The 24,200-nt window shown below is 45.4% G+C and overlaps 1 protein-coding gene across 6 annotated transcripts; it reads left to right on the top strand.

Annotated features, from left to right (window-relative positions):
* The first annotated feature begins 23 nt into the window (after nucleotides 1–23).
* On the top strand, nucleotides 24–23,670 carry AGBL2 (AGBL carboxypeptidase 2). 6 transcript variants are annotated; one of them, XM_072118669.1, is made up of 22 exons: nucleotides 24–123; nucleotides 1,931–1,980; nucleotides 4,977–5,040; nucleotides 8,809–8,934; nucleotides 9,727–9,915; nucleotides 10,964–11,071; nucleotides 11,892–12,039; nucleotides 12,961–13,743; nucleotides 14,532–14,691; nucleotides 15,162–15,288; nucleotides 15,944–16,044; nucleotides 16,487–16,617; nucleotides 16,971–17,037; nucleotides 17,951–18,049; nucleotides 18,140–18,226; nucleotides 19,381–19,438; nucleotides 19,520–19,606; nucleotides 20,202–20,429; nucleotides 21,098–21,152; nucleotides 21,666–21,787; nucleotides 23,257–23,381; nucleotides 23,474–23,670. In XM_072118669.1, the coding sequence occupies exons 2-22, from the start codon at nucleotides 1,945–1,947 to the stop codon at nucleotides 23,486–23,488; spliced, it is 2,916 nt and encodes a 971-aa protein (XP_071974770.1). In that variant the 5' UTR covers nucleotides 24–123; nucleotides 1,931–1,944; the 3' UTR covers nucleotides 23,489–23,670. The 6 variants fall into 6 exon arrangements, with proteins under 6 accessions (XP_071974770.1, XP_071974768.1, XP_071974769.1 ...); XM_072118667.1 differs by having other exon boundaries at nucleotides 20,175–20,429; XM_072118668.1 differs by having other exon boundaries at nucleotides 19,517–19,606.
* Nucleotides 23,671–24,200: the final 530 nt, after the last annotated feature.

Here is a 24,200-nt window from a genome sequence, read left to right as displayed (position 1 = left end):
GTGACCCCCGTCTCCACAGCAACGGCAAGAGTTTGGGGTGGGGGGGAGGAGCCTGGAGCTGGGGAACCGGGGAGATCCCGGTGGTACGGGGAGTAAGAGGGGTCATACAGAGAGAGAGAGAGAGGTGTGTATTCGTGATGTCATTTCATGTTACTTTATACTATTACATCTTCTCATATTGTTTTCTATTGTATTTTATTGTATTTTAAATCATTTTACATTATGTTGCGTTCAATTGTATCATTATCACATGGTCATAGTAGGGAACGTTATAAATTTATCATTATATTAGTTGTATCACGTTATATACGTTATAACGTTATGTTTACTTGTATCCCGTTATATCCTATGACAATATATTACGCACCGTTACGTTATATGACTTCACTTTATACTGTATCGTATTCTATTCATTTATAGTATCCGTCTTATTATATTGTATTATGTCATATTTCATATTACATTGCATTATCTTACCCTACAGTACATGATCGTACATCTCTATTTGCTGTATTATATTATTTTACGCAATGTTACATTATATTGTATGATAGCATTACATTATTATGTTACATTATGTTTTACATTGTACTATAATATGTCAGATTATCTTTTATTTTTAAAATACATTTTACATAAATACAGGCAGTCCCCAGGTTACATACAAGATAGGGTCCATAGGTTTGTTCTTAAGTTGAATTTGTATGTAAGTCGAAACTGTATATTTTATACTTTTATATTTTTTTTTTCTTGCTCCAGTGACAATTGGAGTTTCAACATTTTTTGCTGTAATGGGACCAAGGATTATCTATAAAGCTTCATTACAGACACCTTACAGCTGATCATTGCAGTCTGGGACTATAGTAACATCCAGAGAGGTCACAGGGGGCAGAAGGTACTGTCTGTAACTAGGGGTCATCTGTAAGTCAGGTGTCCTGAAGTAGGGGACCGCCTGTATACCTCTTATTATATTGTATTATGTTATACTTCATATTACGTTTCATTATCCTCGTACATCTCTATTTGCTGTACTATATTATTTTACGCAGCGTTACATTATATTGTATGATAATATTACATTATGATGTTACATTATGTGTTACAGCCTATTATATGTCAGATTATTATTATTATTATTTTAATATCATTTTACATAAATACTTGATTCACTATTCAATTATCTACTTGTCATTACATTACATTATAGGGCATTATATTAGGTTACATTATTTTGCTTTATATTATATTATGTTTTTCTTATATTTATTTACACTGTGTTATATCATATGATGTTACATTGTATGATATTATATAGTTATATTGCTTCGAATTATGTCATGTTTCTTTTTGTATTGTATTACCGTATATACTCGAGTATAAGCCGACCCGAGTATAAGCCGAAACCCCTAATTTCAACACAAAAAACTGGGAAAACCTATTGACTCGAGTATAAGCCGAGGGTGGGAAATGCATTGGTTACAGCCTCCCAGTATATAGTCTGCCAACCCCTGTAGCATACAGCCTGCCCAACCCCTGTAGCATACAGCCTGCCCAACCCCTGTAGCATACAGCCTGCCCAGCCCCTGTAGTAGGGAAAAAAAAATAACACTGTACTCATCTTTCCGACGTCCCCCATAGGTCCTCTTCTGTCTCAGACTGTCCCAGACAGAAGAGGACCTACAGGTGATGTCAGAAAGGTGAATTTTGACTTTATTTTTTTTAGTTGACTCGAGTATAAGCCGAGTTAGGGTTTTTGAGCACAAATTTTGTGTTGAAAAACTAGGCTTATACTCGAGTATATAAGGTATATTATATTTTAGACTATTATCTTATATGACATTATATTGATTCTTACTATTGTTATGGACTTCAGTCTTAAATTATACAGATTTGTGAGTTTTTTCAAATCATGTTTCCATTTTTCTTTAGATTATTCCCACCACTATGTGTCCTGCACTCCAGACCGACATGAAACCAGAGGTAAAACCATTAATAGAAATCTACCATCAAAATCCATCCTGATAAACCAGGGACATTACTCATAGATCCAGGCACCAGGACTGTGGTCAATTTCTTATATGTGTTATCCATGGCCTTCTTTCTTCTAAAATCAACTATTAAAATTATCAGCAGGGTGTTACCAGAGCCCCTCCACATTCACATTCTGTCACCCTGTCTCCCCCTCTCCTCCTCTTCCTTAGCATTTTTCATTATCTCTGCCTGATATAATCACACTGCAGGAGAGGAAGTTTCAGCACAGTGGTGGGGGAGTGCATCTGCACAGTGTAACAGTCTGTGAATCTGCAGCTCGGTAACACCTTCCAGAGCCTTTCTGGCTCTTTAGCATCATTTTAAAAGTTGATTTTAGAAGAAAGGAGGCCATGGATAACAAATATAAGAAGATGACCACAGTCCCGGTGCCTGAATCTATGAGTAATGTCCCTGGTTTATCCATGATGGATTTTGATGGTAAATTTCCTTTAAACATTTATCAACAAGATAACTGATATATGGCCGGGATGGGGTTGTTTAAAACAATAATCGTGAACTTATCATGATGGATTTTGATGGTAATTTTCCTTAAAATACCAATTCACAATGTATTGTGTATGGCAGCTATGGGGACAACCAGTTACCTCTTCCCCATAAGTGACATTGACTAAAATATTTTCATGGGGTGACCTTCCCCTACTAGCCACTGGTTCATCTGCAGATCAGCTCATGTTTAAGAATCCCACTGTCTAGAGCAGCCAAAGGATAGGAGATAAGTGTGTGACTGCTGGGGCCCCCATTGTGCACTGATCACAAAAACATGGGTCCCCTGTGTTAATAAAGCAGTGACCATCGCTCCATTTATAATAAATAATAGAGTGGGGGTCACCAATCACCAATCCATTCACATAGGGAAATTTCTGTCATCCCCCATTGATCAGCCATGGGATAGGAGAAAGTTATGGGGTCCCCTTTAAGAGTTGTGATCATTTATCCATTCCCTTCTATAGGATTTAGATCCATCACATATTGATCGATCCCATCCAAACTTTATTCACATGATCCAGACTGGGATAAGCCCAATAATCAGACATGTATTTTCGATCCTGTGTATAGGGGAAGGGGTATTATTATTAATATAAACATGAAGTCAGGGATGGTGCCAGTACTGGGCATACCCAGGCAAGTGCTGGGGCCCATGGCTACTGGGGGGGGGGGGGCACATAAGGTTGTCCATAAGGAATCCATAGGACATTAGGGGGGCTGTATATAAAATAACCATGAGGGGGCTGTTTGGTATATTAAACTAGGGAATATTTTAGGGAACAGGAGACAGGAGATGTTTTAGTTTCTGAATTTTTAATGCCGCCGAGTTCACTACAAAGGGGCCCACTGAGGCTCTGCCACCCAGGGGCCTACTGAAACCTGGAGCCAACCCTTAATGAAGTGAATGGATGACCATATATTATGTTGTCATGTAAAAAAGAGCTTGTCCTCCTGTCTGACACATATAAGGGGTATGACCTCTGCCAGTCCTCTGCCCATTGTGTACATTACATTCTCTTTCATCCTGTACCGCGCTCCGGTGAAGGTAAGTGACCGCTGATCTCCAATGTACACATCACTGATCAGAGGCTGAGCTCCTGTCATACAGGTTAAACACCGCATTGTTGGAGGATGAATGCTCCGTACACAACGCTTTGTTGGAAACTGTGAGCCGAAGTTGGCTTTGACCTATTGTTGTTGTTTCTATGTGTTGGTATAAAAGGTGCAGAGACCTTTCACCAAGAAAGAAGGAATTATCTCAAAGCCTTCTGTCATCTACAGCATAGAGGTCACAGTCCAGGAGAATATGAGCTTACAATCTAATCACACAGCATTGTGTTGATCTGTACAGCAATGCAGAAAATTGCTATATAAATAAAGCTTTATTATTATTATTATGTCAGAAACAAGCAGAGAAGAGTCATATTTGCCAGAGATGAGTCAAGTTTAGAGAGAATCATTACCCAAAAATAGGGTAGACTAGATGTGTAGCATCAAGGTGCCAACAGCATCAAGGACACTAAAGTTAAAAAAGTATATGCACCGCTACAATACATTTTAACATAGAACTAAAAGCTACATTTTAATACACCCCCCCCCCCACTTTTTGCTTCTTTCCCCATTCCCAATTTGACTAGTCAAGTTTAGAGACTGCTGATGAAAATGCCCTTTCAGATGCCCCTGTCTTTCAATCTATAGTATAGTATAGATTTCAACTCAAGTTTATTGAAGATAAAAGAAAATATTACAATTTAGGACAAAGTCCTCCAATCAGGAGGTGTATCCCAGCAAAGGGTGTTATTAATACAAAATATGTGAGATAGAAGAACAAGCTAGAGCTGGTGCATAAGGTTCAAAATAACATCATAGAAACTTAATCTATAGTATCCTGAAACCTGCTGCTGGTGTCATATTAAAGATGAGGATCCCATCTTTCAGATCACATCAAGCTGGTGTTTCTGTGAGGTACAGAACTGGAGATGCATAGTTGGAAATACAAGGTGCAGATAAAGTTCCGATTCCCACCTATTTTTATCTTGATCGCAGAACCATGAGTCTGATGTGATTTCAAAGAAGAGTTTCTAATATTTTATATGACGTCGTCAGCATGTTTTTAGGTACTATAGAATGAAAGATAACATCTTAAATGCAGCCTCTAAAAGTGACTCATCTTTGGCAAAAATTGACTCTTCTCTGCTCATTTTCACTTAACTTAGCAGGAGATTTTACTTAAATAAGGGAATACTAGAAATTACATTGCCCTATCTGAGGGGGGCAGCTTGTTTAATGGTGTGAAAGATGGTGACTGTACCTTTAAGGAAAGCAGTAGTGCACTGCATGACCATTGCTGTATATATGCATATGACGCAGGGACACCATATGCATATATACTACTATAAGGGAATTTCATTAAGTATCATGATTGGTGTCTTTTGCAGTTCCTGACAGACCCCTATGAGAGCTTCATGCAGCGTCACCTGAAATATTACGGGTATTTTAAAGGTAAGGAACATGTGACACGCATTGCTGAAAAGTGCAGGAGTCAAAATATACAATAAGCTCCAATGAAATGATCGCTTTGTAGTGTACAGTCATGGCCAAAAGTTTTGAGAATGACACAAATATTACATTGTCACATGATGTGTTCCCTCTGGTTTGTCAGATGTTTTTATCACATACAGAAATACAAGTGCAATCATATTATGGGGAACAAAAGCTTTTATTGTCAGTGAGAAGGAGTTACTGCAGTAAGTCAGTATTTGCAGTGTTGCCCCTTCTTCTTCAGGACCTCTGCAATTCTCCCTGGCAGCTCTCACTCACCTTCTGGACCAGATCCTGACTGATAGTCGTCCATTCCTGCACAATCAATGCTGCATCGTGTCACAATTTGTTGTTTGTCCACCCGTCTCTTGATGATTAACCACAAGTTCTCAATGGGATTAAGATCTGGGGAGTCTTCAGGCCATGGACCCAAAATCTCTATGTTTTGTTCCCTGAGCCATTTAGTTCTCCCCTTTGCTTTATGGCAAGGTGCTCCATCATGCTGGAAAAGGCATTGCTCATCACCAAACTGCTCTTGGAGGGTTGGGAGAAGTTGCTCTTGGAGGACATTCTGGCTGTGAGAGAGCCGATTGCCCTGGCTGAGAAGCCGCCCCACACATGAATGGTTGCAGGATCCTTTACAGGTGGCATGAGACAAGACTGGTGGTATCGCTCACATCGTCTTCTCCGAACAAGCTGTTTTCCAGATGTTCCAAACAATCGGAAAGGGGATTCATCAGAGAAAATGACTTTACCCCAGTCCTCAGCAGTCCACTCCCTGTACCTTTTGCAGAATATCAGTCTGTCCCTGATGTTTTTCTGGAGAGAAGTGGCTTCTTTGCTGCCCTCCTTGACACCAGGCCTTGCTCCAAGAGTCTCCGCAGTCTCACAGTGCATGCAAATGCACTCACACCTGCCTGCTGCCATTCCTGAGCAAGCTCTGCACTGCTGGTAGCCCGATCCCAAAGCTGAAACACTTTTAAGAGATGATCCTGGCGCTTGCTGGTCCTTCTTGGGCCCTGGAGCCTTTTTGGCAACAATGGGACCTCTCTCCTTGAATTCCTTGATGATGCGATAGATTGGTGACTGAGGTGCAATCTGTCTAGCTGCGATACTCTTCCCTGTTAGGCCAGTTTTGTGCAGTGCAATGATGACTGCAAGTGTTTCTTTAGAGATAACCATGGTTTACAGAAGAGAAACAATGATGCCAAGCACCAGCCTCCTTTTAAAGAGTCCAGTAGTGTGATTCTTACTTAATCATGACAGATTGATCTCCAGCCCTGTCCTCATCAGCACCCACACCTGTGTTACTGGAGACATCACTGACACCATGTTAGCTGCTCCTTTTATGGCGCCTGCAATCAAGTTGAAATGTGTTTTGGGGGAAAAAGTTCATTTTATAGGCAAATATTGGCTTTGCAATGCATTGCTGTTAAGCTGATCCCTCTTTATAACATTCTGGAGTAGATGCAAATTGCCATTATAAAACCTGATGCAGTAGACTTTGTAAAAATTAACATTTGTATCATTCTCAAAACTTATGGCCATGACTGTAAATGTAACCTATGCACAGGCCAATTCAATATATAGGATATGGGAGACCCAGTCGATAGGGTAGGCCCAGGCAATATATATAGAATAGGGTAGGCCTCAGTCTATATACAGGATAGGGGGGGGGGGGCCCAGTCTACTTACAGATTAGGGGGAGGCCCCAGTGTATATACAGGATAGGGGAGGGCCCAGTCTATATACAGGATAGGGTAGGCCCAGGCAATATATATAGAATAGGGGAGGCCCCAGTCTATATACAGGATAGGGGAGGGCCCAGTCTATATACAGGATAGTGGAGGCACCAGTCTATATACAGAATAGGGGAGGCCCCAGTCTATATACAGGATAGGGGAGGCCCCAGTCTATATACTGGATAGTGGAGGCCTCAGTCTATATACAGGATAGGTGAGGCCCAGTCACGATATACAGGATAGGGGAGGACCCAGTCTATATACAGGATAGGGGAGCCCCCAGTCTATATACAGGATAGGGGAGGCCCCAGTCTATATACAGGATAGGGGAGGCCCCAGTCTATATACAGGATAGGGGAGGCCGAGTCTATATACAGGATAGGAGAGGCCCCAGTCTATATACAGGATAGGAGAGGCCGCAGTCTATATACAGGATAGGGGAGGCCCCAGTCTATATACAGGATAGGGGAGGCCCCAGTCTATATACAGGATAGGGGAGGCCCCAGTCTATATACAGGATAGGGGAGGGCTCAGTCTATATACAGGATAGGGGAGGCCCCAGTCTATATACAGGATAGGGGAGGCCCCAGTCTACTTACAGATTAGGGGGAGGCCCCAGTGTATATACAGGATAGGGGAGGGCTCAGTCTATATACAGGATAGGGGAGGCCCCAGTCTATATACAGGATAGGAGAGGCCGCAGTCTATATACAGGATAGGGGAGGCCCCAGTCTATATACAGGATAGGGGAGGCCCCAGTCTATATACAGGATAGGGGAGGGCCCAGTCTATATACAGGATAGGGGAGCACCCAGTCTATATACAGGATAGGGGAGGCCCCAGTCTATATACAGGATAGGGGAGGCCCCAGTCTATATACAGGATAGGGGAGGCCGAGTCTATATACAGGATAGGAGAGGCCCCAGTCTATATACAGGATAGGAGAGGCCGCAGTCTATATACAGGATAGGGGAGGCCCCAGTCTATATACAGGATAGGGGAGGCCCCAGTCTATATACAGGATAGGGGAGGCCCCAGTCTATATACAGGATAGGGGAGGCCCCAGTCTATATACAGGATAGGGGAGGGCTCAATCTATATACAGGATAGGGGAGGCCCCAGTCTATATACAGGATAGGGGAGGCCCCAGTCTACTTACAGATTAGGGGGAGGCCCCAGTGTATATACAGGATAGGGGAGGGCTCAGTCTATATACAGGATAGGGGAGGCCCCAGTCTATATACAGGATAGGAGAGGCCGCAGTCTATATACAGGATAGGGGAGGCCCCAGTCTATATACAGGATAGGGGAGGCCCCAGTCTATATACAGGATAGGGGAGGGCTCAGTCTATATACAGGATAGGGGAGGCCCCAGTCTATATACAGGATAGGGGAGGCCCCAGTCTATATACAGGATAGGGGAGGCCCCAGTCTATATACAGGATAGGGGAGGCCCCAGTCTATATACAGGATAGGGGAGGCCCCAGTCTATATACAGGATAGGGGAGGCCCCAGTCTATATACAGGATAGGGGAGGGCTCAGTCTATATACAGGATAGGGGAGGCCCCAGTCTATATACAGGATAGGGGAGGCCCCAGTCTATATACAGGATAGGGGAGGCCCCAGTCTATATACAGGATAGGGGAGGCCCCAGTCTATATACAGGATAGGGGAGGCCCCAGTCTATATACAGGATAGGGGAGGCCCCAGTCTATATACAGGATAGGGGAGGCCCCAGTCTATATACAGGATAGGGGAGGCCCCAGTCTATATACAGGATAGGGGAGGCCCCAGTCTATATACAGGATAGGGGAGGCCCCAGTCTATATACAGGATAGGGGAGAACCAGTCACGATATGCAGGATCTGGGAGGTCCAGTCAAACCTAGAGGGGTACAGAGCCTGTAGACGTATACAGGGCCTGGGACTGGGGTGTTCCAAAAGCCCCTCCAGTTTAGTTTTTATACATATTTGTTTATTTTATTAGAAGATAAAGCAAAAGATTCAGAGGTCTTACTGCGCCCGGCACGGAGGACTAGGAGGAAAGAAGAAGAGGCCACAGACAGCGATTCTGAGCGGCCGTCCTCCCTGGAAGACCATAAGAGGCTGATTTGTATGTATTCAGTGTTGTTTGGTTAGTCTCTGCTGCATTAGTGTTGTCTGTGTTGGATCTAAACATATCAGAAAACTGCTCAAATAACAATTCCCCAATTCACTTCTACAAGCAGCAGAATACAGACTGTCCAGGTAAGCGGAGATATCACCCTTCAGTGATATCTATCCCCCCATATGTCCTGTATTTCCTATAGTAAGATAGACCCCTATAAAATAATAAACTGCTCAGTTTGGGGGCAGAATGTGCTTAAAGGAATTCTCCACAATTATGATATTGTTGGACTATACTTGGATTATTGGGGTCAGACATACAACAAACCTCATTGATCAGTTGTTTGTGCTGCTAACTCTTCCCTGGCCAGTGACATTTATTAATCAAATGAATGGGAATGAGCTGCAGTACCAAGAACAACCACTATACAGTGTATGGCGCTATGCATTGTATGTCATAAAGAGGACACCATGTTCATTCAACCCGTTATGCTGGCTTCAGAACCACCACTGATCTGATCTATCCTTAGTATAGGTCATCAGTATCATAGTCCTGGAAAATCCCTTTAATATTTCCAATGATTGAAGCGATTGGGGAGTGTTACTTGAAGAGTCCTGGAGATTACATAGTAAAGGAACGCACAAGGACACTTTGTATCACAGTCTGAGGAGACATTATTTCCCTGGGTCTCACCTGTCAGCAGGTCGGAGGGGCCTTGGCTGCTGACGGACTCCCTTGTATTATTCCGTACACCTCTAGGTCGCTCACATCTCACTTTTTCTTCTCCCCCCCCATGAGACTCGTTGCTCCTGGAGAGCGCCGTGTTTAAAAGTCGTCAGATTGTGTTCGATAAGCAAGAGGGGCAGGTCATCCCACGTCTCAGCGAACCCCGGGACTTGTTTTCTACATCCAAAAAGAACGGTCTCCTCAAGCCTCCTCGCTGGCCGACAGATTGTGAAGTCATCTCTGAAGTCATCAGCCATATTGGTATGAGTCATGGCTGACTTAAAATTACACGAATCTGCTATCCACAGGAGATGATCCCTAGGATCTCCAAAAAATCTATAGAACAGGCACGTGCAGGTCCTCTGGAGTGCCTCATGGGTATACAGGCCAGGTGTGCATGTCCGAAGTCAACTCCATGGGATAAAGCCCTCCTAGAAGTCACGTAGAACACAGGTCAAACCTGCACGCCTGTTCTCCATTCCCATGGAGTGATTTGGGGTCCTGTTCTGGTGTTTGCTGGGAGTAAAGAGTTAACTAATTTTATTTTAAAGGGTAGCTAAACCTTTGAAGCCATTTATTTTTACTTCAGAAATGAATAGATCAGGTGATAATTGTAAACTTTGTTGTATACTTAGCAGCTTCTCTGCACTTTTTTTCTCTGCTTCTTTCTCCTGTAGTGAGCAGTGTATCTGATCAGCCTTCTGAGGTCCGTCCACTTCAGACAGATAAGGAGGCTAATGAGCAACTCTTTCCATACATAGAGAACATTTCATTTGATGATTGAGCTCTCTGAGGAGATTAGGCTATCCAGGGACTGTCTTTAAGGAGTTAAGTCATGAGACACTTTATCAGCTTCTCCTTATCTCTCAGCTGTCAGTGGGTACAGGACAAGTTGATTTAAACAAACTGCTGATCTAAGCAAGAAAAAGAAGGGGACGGTATATACAAAGTTTACCAAATATATACAATGTTTACCATCTGCGCTATTGATTTGTAAAATGTTGTAAAAAGTTTAGCGACACTTTAATTTGTTGGACCATGTTTAACCCTTTTAACATGGAATACATACACTTATGTTTAAACCAGCGTCTGGTACGTGACGTAGATACTCCATTACACCAAAATAGAGTCCTCATGTCATGCACCGTTCCTCAGTCACTGCTTCATCAAGTCATTGGCCAATTATCCGTGTTTTGTAGGAACATCTGACCCTACCGTTTTAGGTGACGATAAACAAATCGCTTAATAAACTTATAGAACTTTGTTTCTTACGAACCATTGCTTATTTCTGCAAATTTGTTTTGCGTAGAGTGGGATCCCCCACATCCGGAGCTCCTCTACAGACCTACGGGGAAGGAGGCAATGCCAATCGTGTCCTATGAAGGAGAAGGCAAAGTGGTCTATGAAATTAGCCAAGGTATGGATATTGATGATATGGATTGTCTTGTGTCCTTGTGAATATTTCCGGGTTGTTCTTATATAATGGTGAGTGACACTGAACCCACCCAACTTCATTCACAAGGTCCCGAGTCTGGGAGGCTGATGTCCAAAGCTAGTGCGGGGTATGATAAGAGCTCCAATGGCAGATGTGTAGGAGGGATTACCAAACCACCGGGGGCTGTAGGTGCCTTTAAGTTTCTGGTTCGCCCATGTGACTAGGGCTCCAATCACTTTTTTGGTGGATTGTTGCTGTTTAGGAAATATCAGAGAAGTCTATGAAGTTATGTGCAAGCATCTGCTGCATTCATGGGGAACTAGTGTTCCCAAACGCAAAGACTGACCCACAAGACCCTCTGGAGACCCAGGCTCTAACTCAGTAATGGGCTCCAGAGGTCATGAGTAGAGATAGAACAGCCAATCAGGCAACTACCATAGTCATGATTGGACAGGGAGGCTCCCCTTTGGCCAATTATAGCCATGGCTAATTGCTAGTGTCCGGGTCAGGTGTCCAAATCCGAACTCAACAATTTGGTCCACTCATCTGTAGGCATGAAGCTTCAAGGGTCTAGAGTTCTTACAGTGGGCCTCCAGAATCTTGCCTTAGACCCACACTGTCCTCACAGATCTCAGCTGATCGCTGGGGGTCCCATTGGCAGGACACCCTAAGATCTGCTAGAGCCAGAGGAACCAAGGAGAACTGCAAGACTAGGAGCCTAACAGAGTGCTCCCTCCATTGTATAATGTATCCTTATACAATGGCTAATGGATCCTAATGGTGGGAAATCTTCTGCTCGCAGCTTACAAGGGTTCCTACTACACCGGGTCTCGTACCGGCGGCCGGCGCTGCACCAGCAATGTGTCGGCAAATATGGATGGGAAGAACAACAATGACTTGCAGTTTGAATCTCGATTTGAGAGCGGCAATCTCCAGAAAGCGGTCAAAGTGTAAGTGACCTCAAAGCCTCAAATAATAAAATAATTAACTACTTCAAATCCAACATCCAGCACCGATCAGAAACAGGGAGCAGATAGCGCCATTCTTAGTGTAGCGGTCAGACTAGGTTACTGCAGGAAACTCACATTCATTTGAATAGGAGCGAAGTTGCAGTACTTCAGCTCAGCCACTACTATGAGAATGGCGCTGTCTGCTTCCTGTTTCATACTTTGTTTTCTGTGGAAACGCTGGCGGATCTGAATCTGTCACCACATTTTTCACAAATGCAGCTAGTGACAGGTTCTCATATAGCCCTATTAACTAAATGCTGCCCTCTGTCACATCCCCATAAAATCAACTTTTTTATCTTACCTGGCAGACAGCCAGATGAAGCAGTGAGTTGGATGGTGTGAGTCCAGCGGCTTCTCCCAAAGCCTCTTCACCATTCTGTATGTCATGTGACTAGGGTCATCTAAGGTCCTTTACCCACTACATTTGCAAAATCTACTCCATGTATGTATCTGATTACCTCAAATCGCAGCATGCCTCTTTAGACTACCCCTACCAATCCTCCATGGAGGCTGCTGTGATTTAAGGTGATCAGATACATACATGGGGTAGATTTTGCAAATGTTAGTGGGTAAAGAACTGTCACATGACATGCAGCGCTTAATGGTGAGGAGGAATTGGGATCAGACACTGGACTCGCAACTGGATCTGGCTGGATGCCAGGTGATATAACAAAGTTGATTTTATGGGGATGGGAGGGAAACAATTTTTAGCTAAAAAAAGGGGGTCAAGTTAGTTTATAGGGCTCTAAGGGAACCTGTCACTAGCTGACAGGTTCCCTTTAACATTTGATCCCTTTAATGGGTTTCAGTTTGGTGGTTTAACATGTCGTGTTCTGTTTGGTTCTTTCATTCTTCACGCAGGGGTGCATATGAGTATGAGCTGACCCTACGCACTGACCTGTACACCAGCAAGCACACCCAGTGGTTCTACTTCCGGGTGAAGAACACCCGCAGAGGCATTCCCTACCGCTTCACCGTCACTAATCTCATGAAGAGAAACAGTCTGTACAATGAAGGGATGAAGCCCCTCATGTATTCTGAGCATGACGCCACACTGCGCGGCGAAGGATGGAGAAGGGAAGGGGGCGATATAAAGTATTATAGAAGTTCTCGCTCTCAGGAAGGCGCCACGCTTTACTGTTTGACGTGGACATTCGAGTTCCCACATGACGACGACACGTGCTACTTCGCTCATTGCTATCCGTACACTTATTCCGATCTGAATCGGGATCTTCAGCGTTGGACTTCTGATCCCTCACGTTCTCAGTATTGTAAGCTCCGGGCCTTGTGTAGGAGCCTGGCCGGTAACACGGTCTACTTGTTGACCATCACTTCCCCCTCTATAAATCCAGCTCTGGCAGTCGGTAAGAAGGCGGTGGTGGTGACGGCGAGGGTCCATCCTGGAGAAACCAATGGCTCGTGGATGATGAAGGGCTTCCTGGACTTCATTCTCAGTGACTCTCCTGATGCGCAGCTCCTCAGGGACACATTTATCTTTAAAGTCGTCCCCATGCTGAACCCCGATGGGGTAATAGTTGGGAATTACCGATGCTCACTGTCTGGGCGGGACCTAAATAGAAACTATAGGAGTATGCTGAAGGATTCCTTCCCCTGTATATGGCACACTAGGGCTATGGTTAAAAGGTAAGTGTGGGCTACATGGTGGTCACCTATGTATATACTCAAGTCATTGCTATTTAAAGGGGTTGTCCAGTGACCATTGGATAGGGGCTAACTTGCTGATCGGTGGGGGTTTCAGTGATGGGACCCCCACAGATCATGAGAACGGGGGTCCAATGTCCCCCATCGCACCCTGGGATGACCGGAGCAGCATACGTGGGATGCCCCATTCATCTCTGTGGAGCTTATGAAGATTGGCAAGTACGGCACTTGGCTATCATAGAGATAAATGGTGATGGGACCCCCATGGATAAAGAGAACGGGGTCCATTGTACCTCCATTGCATTTCCCAAGAATGGAGTGGTTTCATTTACTGTCTATGGAACTGATGGAGATAGCTGACTACAACGCTCGGCTGTCTCCGTCAGCAGCGTAGAGATGAATGTGCGACTGGTTGCAATGGTCATTGGTTGCTGTGTTCATTTGGGGTACAACCTTGCAGGGAGACCCCCACAGTCAGCAAGTTAGGTCCTATCCAGTGAATAAGGGCTAAGTTGTTGTCACTAGACAACCCCTTTAAGTATCTAATCTTAAACCTAAGGAAGTTGGGTGTCGGGGACAACCCCTTTAAGTATCTAATCTTAAATCTAAGGGAGTTGGGTGTCAGAGGCTCCCCTGTTTCCTTTTCAGGAGGTGCGGGCTCAAGACATATCCCCTGTTATTAGCGTCTAAAGTGAGAAACTCCTTTAAGCACTGCCTGTAGGAAGCAGCATATAAGACACTTGTCATATGTTCTCCTTTTTTCCCATTAGGCTTCTGGCGGAGAGGGAAGTCCTCCTGTACTGTGATTTTCATGGGCACAGCCGTAAGAACAACGTCTTCATGTACGGCTGTAACAACAAGGGTCAACCAGAGTCAAAGCTACATGAGAGAGTCTTCCCTCTGATGCTGAGCAAGAACGCCCCTGACAAGGTGCGGCCATATACCGTGTGTGTAAAAAGACACAAGATGGATATATATATTTGTTATTACACATTTACTGTGTGTCTAAAGTCTAAGCGCTCACATGTTCCTCCTACAACAGTAATGATGATCAGGCAGAGCTATTCTGGATGATGGAGAGAACTGTGAAGCCGCATGGTTCTCTCTATCTCATCCATGACCTAATCTCTTATGATCAGTGCAAAGTGGAAATAGCCTGAGGCCGGGGAGTAAAGTAACCTCAGGTCTATTTCTAGACCACCCATGATCCTTACATTAACCCTGTCAACTACAGGTATACAAACATTAGTATTTGGATCCATCATGATCAGACATGTATCTCCCGTCCTGTGAATAAGTAATGCAATACTGTCCATGAACTGGCTGAATCTTAGAAAAAAGTTGAGCGACATATAGGAAAGAATATCTAATGTGATATCACAATTTTACTGTGTCGGCAGTTCTACTTTAAGGGGTGTAAGTTCAAAGTGCAGAAAAGCAAAGAAGGAACGGGCCGGATTGTGATGTGGAGACACGGCATCAGGAACAGCTACACCATGGAGTCCACATTCTGTGGCTCCACACTAGGTTGGTATATGGGTCATGGGTTATGTTTGTACATATTTTTGGATAACTCTGGTCACTGGGGTTACTCTAGGACAGGGATGCGGAGTCGCCGACTGTTCCTTTCTACAAGCCTGTAGTGAGGTTAAATATAGAGGCGTCCGTCCTTATGCTCCACTCATAGTCTTTGGGTATCCATAGCAATAGTGGATTATAATATAGGTGGTTTGGGTGATGGCCTGGGGCCCAAGCCTACTAGAGGGCCCCTGGCCACCCAAATCATGCACCAAATTTTATATTAAGGAGGATCTCCAACATCAAATCCTCACATATCTGTTTCTGCTCTCAATACACATGTACACAAGAGCCATTTCAGGACCTTTGAAGGTCCTACAAAGGTCTTGAAACGGCATATTGAACACAGGCAGAAGGGACACATCCTCCATTCCCCAGAAGCTGATTCTAGTACCAGATGTAGGAAGTGATTCCAGACTTGTAGGGGCCATAATATTCATACAACCCAGGGGCCATGGTGGTCTTAATCCTCCCCTGATCCATGGTCTGTAGTTGGGTATCCTGATTCATCTCATAGACTTTTAATCAGTAGGACCCAACCGCAGCCTCCAATCCATTCAGTCTTTGTGGGATTTACATAATTTCTGCTTGTGATTATGTGTAGGACAGAGAAAGGGCACACATTTTACCTCTGGAGACCTCAAGTCGATGGGCCACCACTTCTGTGACACATTGCTGGACTACTGCGATCCAGATAACACTAAGGTAAGATCAAATATTAAAGGGGTTGTCCAGCTACAACAAGTTGGCCCGTATCCATAGCATAGGGGCTAACTTGCTGATCGGTGGAGGGCTCAGTGGTGGGGCTCCCACGGATCAGGAGAATGAGGATACATTGTACCCCAATCAACAGAGCAGCCGGTCGTACATGCTCCTATTCATCTCTATGGAGCTGGTGGAGGTAGCAGAGCGCTGTACTCGGCAATCTCTAACAGTTCCATAGACAGAGAATAGAGCCGCAGCGCCAATGTGTGACCAACCGGGGTACAACAGACCTGTTCTCATGATCCGTGGGGGTCCCACCACTGAGACCCCCACCAATCAGGAAGTTAGCCCCTATCATGTGGACAACCCCTTTAACCCCATCAGATGTCAATGAGTTGCCATCCACTCAGTATGGACGATGTGAACATCTTCTCTCCTCCAGTTCCAGGTCTGCGTCTCTGAGCTCGAGACCCTTGTAAGGGAGGATATTATGGAGAAGCTGAGACGTCTCGGAAGAGACGTTGATCCCGATGTGAACTTGAGCGACATCTCATTGTCGGACATTGAGTCAAGGTGAGAGCACAACCTTCTCGATTGCAAGTTCACGTGACAAGGCACCCGGTCTCCTGACCCTCAATACTATAACTCCCATCATACCTCAAAATAACCCCCCTTCCCCCCACCAAGAGCTCTGGGGTCGTTTCTTCTTAGTCCCACCTTGACACACAGGAAATGTCCACTCAGCCAATCAGTGTCTAAGGTGAGTCACCACTGATTGGCTGAATAGTTGTTTCCCGCTTGTCGAGAGGAAACCGATGGTGAACATTGGAAACCTTAAAGCGGGAGACATTTTAAGGTGAAAAATACTTGTTTTCTTGTCCGAAATGAATCAATGGTGATATCAACGTCTCTCTGTCCTCACACAGCACCAGTGGATCCAATAGTTCAGAATCTGACGGGCTCCCTGCACATTTACTCCACATGGCCTCTAAGGTGAGTACTACATTTTAGGATATGCAACATCCCCCACCGGGGCCTAGCCTTTTCTTGGGGTCTGGAGGCAGCCTGGGCCCAGAATACTGGAGTGGCTGGCGGTTGCGGGCTAGGCACGTTAGTGTCACAGTGCTTGGTATGGAGACCGGAGGGCTGTCCTACAGCCTGGCAGGTCTCCAGCAGGTCGTGTGTACAAGAAATATGGAGGGAGAGGCTGATGTACTGGTTCCCCCTGGGGCAACCCCCTACTGTCTCTAATATATGTCCCAGGGAAATGGATGGGGAGCCCGTGGTGGTGACAGCTGTATCCAGGGATCAGACGGAGGCAACGTTGTGCAAAATAACTCACGTTCATTATTGAACAACAGCAGGCAATGGGCCAAAAAGGTCAACAGCAGATTTGGATTACTGGAGTGGTCATGGAGAGTGGTCCTCAGGAATAAAGCACCAGCCTGGTAGTAGATGAAGGCTGGGATAATGGAGATGAAGCTGTGTCCAAACTGTGGAAGCTGCAGCTCTGGATTAGAGTCTCCTGATTCAGTTCCTGGGATTAGGTTAAGTGGCAGCACTGAAGGTGTCTTTCTGTTCACTCTGGGATTAGACTGACAGACCATGTGCTCCCCCTGCACAGGGGTTTTATACTCCCCCTGGTCAGGTGGTAGCACTTCTCCAATCACACTCCGGCTTACAATACAGTCACATAATTGGATAACATCTTACCCCCATTTAACTGTTGCCTTTCCAGGCAGAGGCACTTGCTAAATACCTGTGCGAGCCGCTTAATCCCCGAAAAAGTTGCATAGTCCGATGAAAGTGCGAGCTGCGACCCTTAGTAAATGAGCCCCATAGTGTTCCCCTTCTGGAGGAGATGTCTATTGTATTAATTCACAGATTCCTCATCTTCTTTTTTCAGTTTTGTCAGAAGAAAAAACGCTTGCGGTCTCGTAAGGAGAGGAACCACATGTATCAGAAGCGCAGTTCCAAGCACAAGGCGAAGTCCCGCGACGCTGCCGTAAGACTCGTATATCAGGGTAATAAAGGGTCTTTTTCTAAATATCCAGTCCCAAAAATGAGGTGACCCATTCATGTTGTAATCCTATAGGAAATCACTGAGACATCTGCCCAGACCACAAAATCCACAGCATCCAAGAGTTCTGGGAAAGTAGAGGTAGAGAAGAGGAAGCGGAAGGTAAGTCATGTGTGCGGTATGTGGTCTTACACGACTACTAATCATTTCTCTAGATTTGATGCTGACTTTGTGAATGGGTTGTACCAAGCTCAACAGGTGGTCCGAGACCCTTCAATATGACTGATAATAATGTAAGGCCCATAGATGTGAATGGAGGGTGAGACTCCCTGTGACCAGATTGGGATTTGTATGTGGGAAACCTACTTAAAGGGGTTCTCCCGTCGTAGCAAGGTAGGCCAAATCCACAAGATAGGGCGTAACCTGTTGAACGGTGAGGGTCTCCATGGTGAGACCCCCCACGAGAACTGGGGACCTATGTACCCCTCTCGCACCCTGAGATGACGCAGGCTGCCCCGTTCATCTCTATGGAGGTTATGGAGATTGCCGAGTACAGCGCTCGGCTATCTCCATCAGCTCCATAGAGATGAACGGGGCCGACCATGCATGAGTGATCGGCTGCTCCGGTCATCTCGGGGTGCAACAGGGGTTCATCGGACCCCCATTCTTGTGATCCTGTGGGTAGGACCTAAATTGCTATGACCCGAGAAACCCCTTTAACCACTATATATGTTGTATGTGTTATACCGAGGTCAGTGCCAATCGGCGCCTCCCATGACGTCACCTCGTATGCAGCAGCCAAAGACTGTAAGAATGTCAGTTTGGGAGCCGCTGAACTTTTCTAGGATCCTTAGAAACCCCTTAAAGGGATCTACCATTTTTGGCTCACATTCCAAAATGATCCCAAGTTCTAAAACACCTAGCATTGAGAACGGCGCCACTCCTGTCCGTGGTCTGTGTGCGGTACTGCAGCACATTGTTAGAGCAGATACGGATCATGAGGAAATGCGCTGCTGTCGCACCCGGGCCCAAGAGGTTTAGGGGGCCCTTATGGTGTCACTTTCCCATATGAGGAGACTAGTGCTATAAACCATACATTATAGTCGGGGGCCCGGCACAGACTTTGCACTGGGGCCCTTCAGCTTCTAGTTACGCCACTGTGAAGGTCAGTACATGGCAGGGCATTGGTAGTGGACCCCCTATGACCTGTAGAGGGGGCTCCGCTGCAGCTATGACCCTGCTTATCCCTAGATCCATTTTTCTGTATAATTGTACATAAAATTGTGCTTATAAGTGAAATTATTATCTTTGATCAGACCAAGTCCCATGACAGCCCCGTGTCACAACCCGATGTGGTGCAGACATCCACGACAGGTAAGAGAACACAGAACCGGCCTCCTTGTGGTGATGACCACGTCATATGACCCATGTGACCGTTTGGATCTTCTTTAGCAGAAAAACCCGTCCTATCCTACGCCCGCAAGCCCGAGACGGTCACCGTGAAGACCCAGCTGATCAACAGACTCCCAACCTCCTTTGTTGGTGAGTCCCAACGTGCGCTGGGTACCCATGAGGTCTCCACATAGGGGGGCACCAGCCATGAGGCAAGTTGAGCCTCTCACTTCAGGCAGCAGAGCCTGCAGGACCTGACACTTAAAAATAATGGGGCAGATTTACTTACCCGGTCCTGTCGCGATCCCGCTGTGCGTTGTCTGACGAGGATTCGGAGCTGCCGCGATTCACTTCAGGTCGCGCTTCCAATTTCCTGCATGTGTCGCCTCCCCGCTCAGGTCCGCCAGAATTCACCTTCTTCTTCCCGGTGCATGTAAGTGCTTGATCTTGTGACACAATTTCGTTTTTGAATTCTGCGGTTTGTCCGAATCCGTCGGGTTGTCCGCCGGCCACGGTCCGCTGACCCTTAGTAAATGAGCCCCAATTTCTGTACACATCTGATGTCATCCGGGGAGTGAGACACTGCATGGAGAACCAACTTACTAAAAAAAAATATCCTCATACATTACGGATGTGACACAGAGGTGAGTGACGTTCTATGGATCGGCACAGTCAGCAGAGTTTAGGTTCCCCCTTGTCTCCATATTATCTGTTATAGTAGGAAATGTTTGTTCCCGTCCTCCAGGAGATTTCTCCTCCATGAGCCACGTCTGTCCTCGCCACGCCACGGTGAAGACCCGCGAGCCTGCCGCTGGGAACCGCCTTCCTCTTATCATAACGGTCATCGAGCGCGCCAGCGTACCGCCGCTCTCCAAGGACAACTCCCCCATCAGACAGCACCCTCCGCCATTCCACAACATGCTGGATCACAGCAATGACCGAAGCCGTGTTACCGATCATGTTCTGAAACGAGGTACGTGCTCCTTCCTGCCTTCAGCAGACAGGCTAGAATGGGGGCAGACTTCAAACAGCAATATCTTAGAATAACAAATTAGATCTTTTGAACTATGTAATCTAATAACACAGTTGGTGTGATCTGGTGTCATTTTAAAGAAGATAGTCTCCCTTTTAATAACGTAGAAGAATTGTGCCACAGATAGAGATAACCAAAGTTACAGTCCAAAATGGGAGCTGTATATGACAATCACAATGGATATTTCCCCCGTTCTGTGGCAAATTCCCGTCTTTAAAAGTACACCAGAACTGTGTTTCTAAGTGTAGCAGTTCAGAAGATTTAACTGTTTGTAACTAGGTTTGCGGCCCAGTTACAGGTATCAACCCTTCTCCTTTAGGCAGCCTCCACCTTCTGCAATGTAATAATAAGAATTCCTTTATTTATATAGGGCACACATATTACACAGCGCTGCACAGAGCTTCCCAAATCAGTCCCTGTCCCCAATGGGGCTCACAATCTAATCAACCTACCAGTATGTTCTGGAGTGTGGGAGGAAACCAGAGGACCTGGAGGAAACCCACACAAACACAGAGAGAACATACAAACTCTTTGCAGCGCCTCTACCACAGCCCCTACTATAGAACATTTGACCCATTTTCTAATTCCTATCTCTCCTGTTGTTTTAGAAAAATCCTTTACTTATCGGCCTCTTGTACCAGCTGCCGGAACCAAAGCGTATAGGTAAGACGTTTTCAAGAAATAGTTAATGTTAAAGGGAACCTGTCAACGGGAATGTCATTTTTAGCTGGTGATAGGTTCCAAAAGCCTATGCTATGCTAAATTTAAAAAACGCCATTGTCAACATTAAGAATCATTTCAGTACTTTATAAAAGTTTATTTCACATTACCCGGCTCCCTGCCAGCAGCATGTGCCGAGGGGCAGCTGCAACCTGTGTCAAGCTTCCCTCCCCCACTTCCTGTCAAGTGCATTGAGCATGAAGGGGGATGGTATGGAGTAGAGGAGACTGAGACACTCGCCACAAGCTGCTGGCATAGAGCCGGGTCATGTGAAACGCAGTTTTATAAAGTGCTGAAATGATTCATAATGCTGCAAAGGGGTTTTTATAATCAGCTTAGCACAGGCTATTGGAACCTATCACCAGCTAATAATCACGTTCCTGGTGACAGGTTCTCTTTAATACTTTTTCGTTAGTAATATTGTGTAAGAACCTTGTATAAATGTTACATCTGCAGCTTCGCGTCAACCCAGAAGCACGTAGAGACGTCCACAGTGGATCTGCAGCTGAGCCTCAGTCCTATGGTCCGCAGGAACAGCCGGAGACGCCAGGAATCACTCATCGCTCTGGTGACTTCAGGTAAGTGGCCGTTCACTACAAATAGATCCCCAACCTAGATCCCAGTGTGAACAGAGCCTGAAGATGGCCTTGCATGTTTAAAGTGAACCTGTCACCAGGAATGTCATGTTTAGCTGGTGACAGGTTCCAATAGCCTGTGCTATGCTGATTTAAAAAAAATGCCTTTGCAGCATTCTGAATCATTTCAGTACTTTATATAAGTTTAATTCACATTACCTGGCTCCTTGCCAGCAGCATGTGGCGAGTCCCTGGGGAGTGGAGCGGGTGCAGCCTGTATCGTCTTATGTATTAGTCTACCCCACACCATCCTCCTGCCTCCCCAATGCACATGAGGGAGTGGGAAGGGAGCTGGATGGGTGGGAAGGAGAGGAGACTGATACACAGGCTACAGCTGCCCCTTCCTTGTAGACTCACCAGCACTGAAATAATTCAGAATGATGACAAAGTCATTTTTAAACCGGCATAGCATAGCCTTTTGGAACCCGTCAGCAGCTAAAAATCACATTCCTGCTGACAGGTTCACTTTAACGTCAGGTGCGACCACATTCAACAGAGGGGGATTGTCCCGATCGCATATTCGTTTCTACTGAAACGTAAGCGCTCAGGAACAGGCGCCACAAGTGTTGTATTGTTTACATGCAAAACACATGGTGCTTGTTCCCGTTCGCATGTCTCAGTGGAAACTAATATATGCGAACGGGACAAGACCCTCCGTGTTGTGTTTAAAAACGCACCGTGTGAATACGGCCTGAACCCTCCAAACGTGACAGGACCAGCCAACACATCTAATACATTTGGGAGCCTCCCCTATGGGAATTGGGCAGGCGACTTTCAATCACGTCCAATACTTTAGTTCTCGGGGCCCTGGAGGAGTCTCTTCAGTGCCTTTCTCTCCTTCAGGATACATGCATGCTCAACTCAGTGTGTGCAAGTGCACAGGAGAGATAGCAGACCCAATGATGCAAAAAAAATGTTTCTATTTTTTAAGCCTCTATAACCCCCCCCCCCCCTCGTGCCAACCAAAAAAAAAAATGATACATATAAATTCCTTTCTCTTCCATCTGAACAATTCCCACGTCATCCCTTAATAATATGTAATTGTTCTTTTTTTTTTTCATGCATCTTTCCATCCAGTATATTCTTCTGACATTGGGTGGAGGGAATAGTAACAGCCCAAAACTGACTGTACAGAATAATGATGGCTAAACCTGCTAATTTCAGGGCCAGTATCCACCTTTTATGGGGCATGAGGGGGAGGGGGGGGGGGGTCACCTACCTACCTACCTACCTGCCCTACAGACATTTGGAAAAGGATAGGGCTGTTGAATTTCAACTTTTGAGTGAAGATAGAGATGTCTTAGGAGTGACTCCCTTCCTCCCTCTTAAAGCACATGCACCCTCAGCAGAGAGGATTTCGATGTATGTATAAGTAAGGGGTTCTGATCCAGCCTGCTTATCCCTATGTGCAGACTATCTGGATAACGTTCTCACGAAACCAAAGAAGAATAAATCCAACTCCATAACATCGTTGCCGAGTCTGAGGAAGTCGGACTCCTTCACCACGAGCGCATCAGAAGAGCTCGTCTATTGTAAGGTAAAAGGAACAAACATCTCCCATTACTGTGTACAAAACGGAGGACATGACAGATGTGAACTGCGTCTTACCAGCATTTTGTGTCGTTTCAGCAGCCACCGGTGTGATAAGTCGTGTACATGGACATCTGATCTATAATACAACCTGCACCCTCAGCATCGGCCAAGACAGAACGGTGATGGCGTGACTGAATAAATCTGCTGCGTTCGCTGTAATCATGTGCCAAATTACGGAGTTTGTTCTTAAAGGGGTTTAATCCTCTAGTGATGTTTACACAATAAAGATCATTTTTTACCCACTTATTTTACAATTTTACTGTTTTATTGCTGTTTTAGCTCCTATCACTCATTGACGGTCAGTGTAATATTCCAGAGTGTGGGCGGGGCCTCTCTAAGCAGACACCATGATTTCTCTGTGCTATGAGATGCTGTGTGCTGACAATGTGCTTAGATGGTCAGGGTACAGGTTTATCTACACTTTCATTTAGATCCTGAACATTCACTATTATCTGACACAGAGAGAGGAGAAAGATCAGAGATGATGAAATCCATGAGATGGACACAATTACATTCTCAGCCCTGCTATATCTCAGCTATAACACACAGAGTCAGCTCTGCTATATGCCTCCCTCCCGGATAAAGACCTTATCATTCTGTACCTTATAGAGTAAGTCTCTGCACACTGCTGGTTGTTGGAAGGAAGTGCCTGTGTCTGAGCTGGTCATGTAATGCAGGGGGGGGAGGGGCAGGAGGCAGAGAACACTGCAGTGAGCAGACAAGAGAAGCTATTCATGAGAAGAATACAACCATAATCAGAAGA

Source organism: Engystomops pustulosus, chromosome 7 (genome assembly GCF_040894005.1).
Source record: "Engystomops pustulosus chromosome 7, aEngPut4.maternal, whole genome shotgun sequence".
Taxonomy (NCBI): Eukaryota; Metazoa; Chordata; class Amphibia; order Anura; family Leptodactylidae; genus Engystomops; species Engystomops pustulosus.
This window is presented reverse-complemented; position numbering and strand designations above follow the sequence as displayed.

Coding starts and splice junctions, on each gene's coding strand:
- AGBL2 (XM_072118665.1), top strand. CDS start 1,945: ATGTGTCCTGCACTCCAGACCGACATGAAACCAGAG. Junction 15,289..15,943: donor ATTCTGTGGCTCCACACTAG/GTTGGTATATGG, acceptor GATTATGTGTAG/GACAGAGAAAGGGCACACAT. Junction 18,227..19,380: donor TAGAGAAGAGGAAGCGGAAG/GTAAGTCATGTG, acceptor ATCTTTGATCAG/ACCAAGTCCCATGACAGCCC.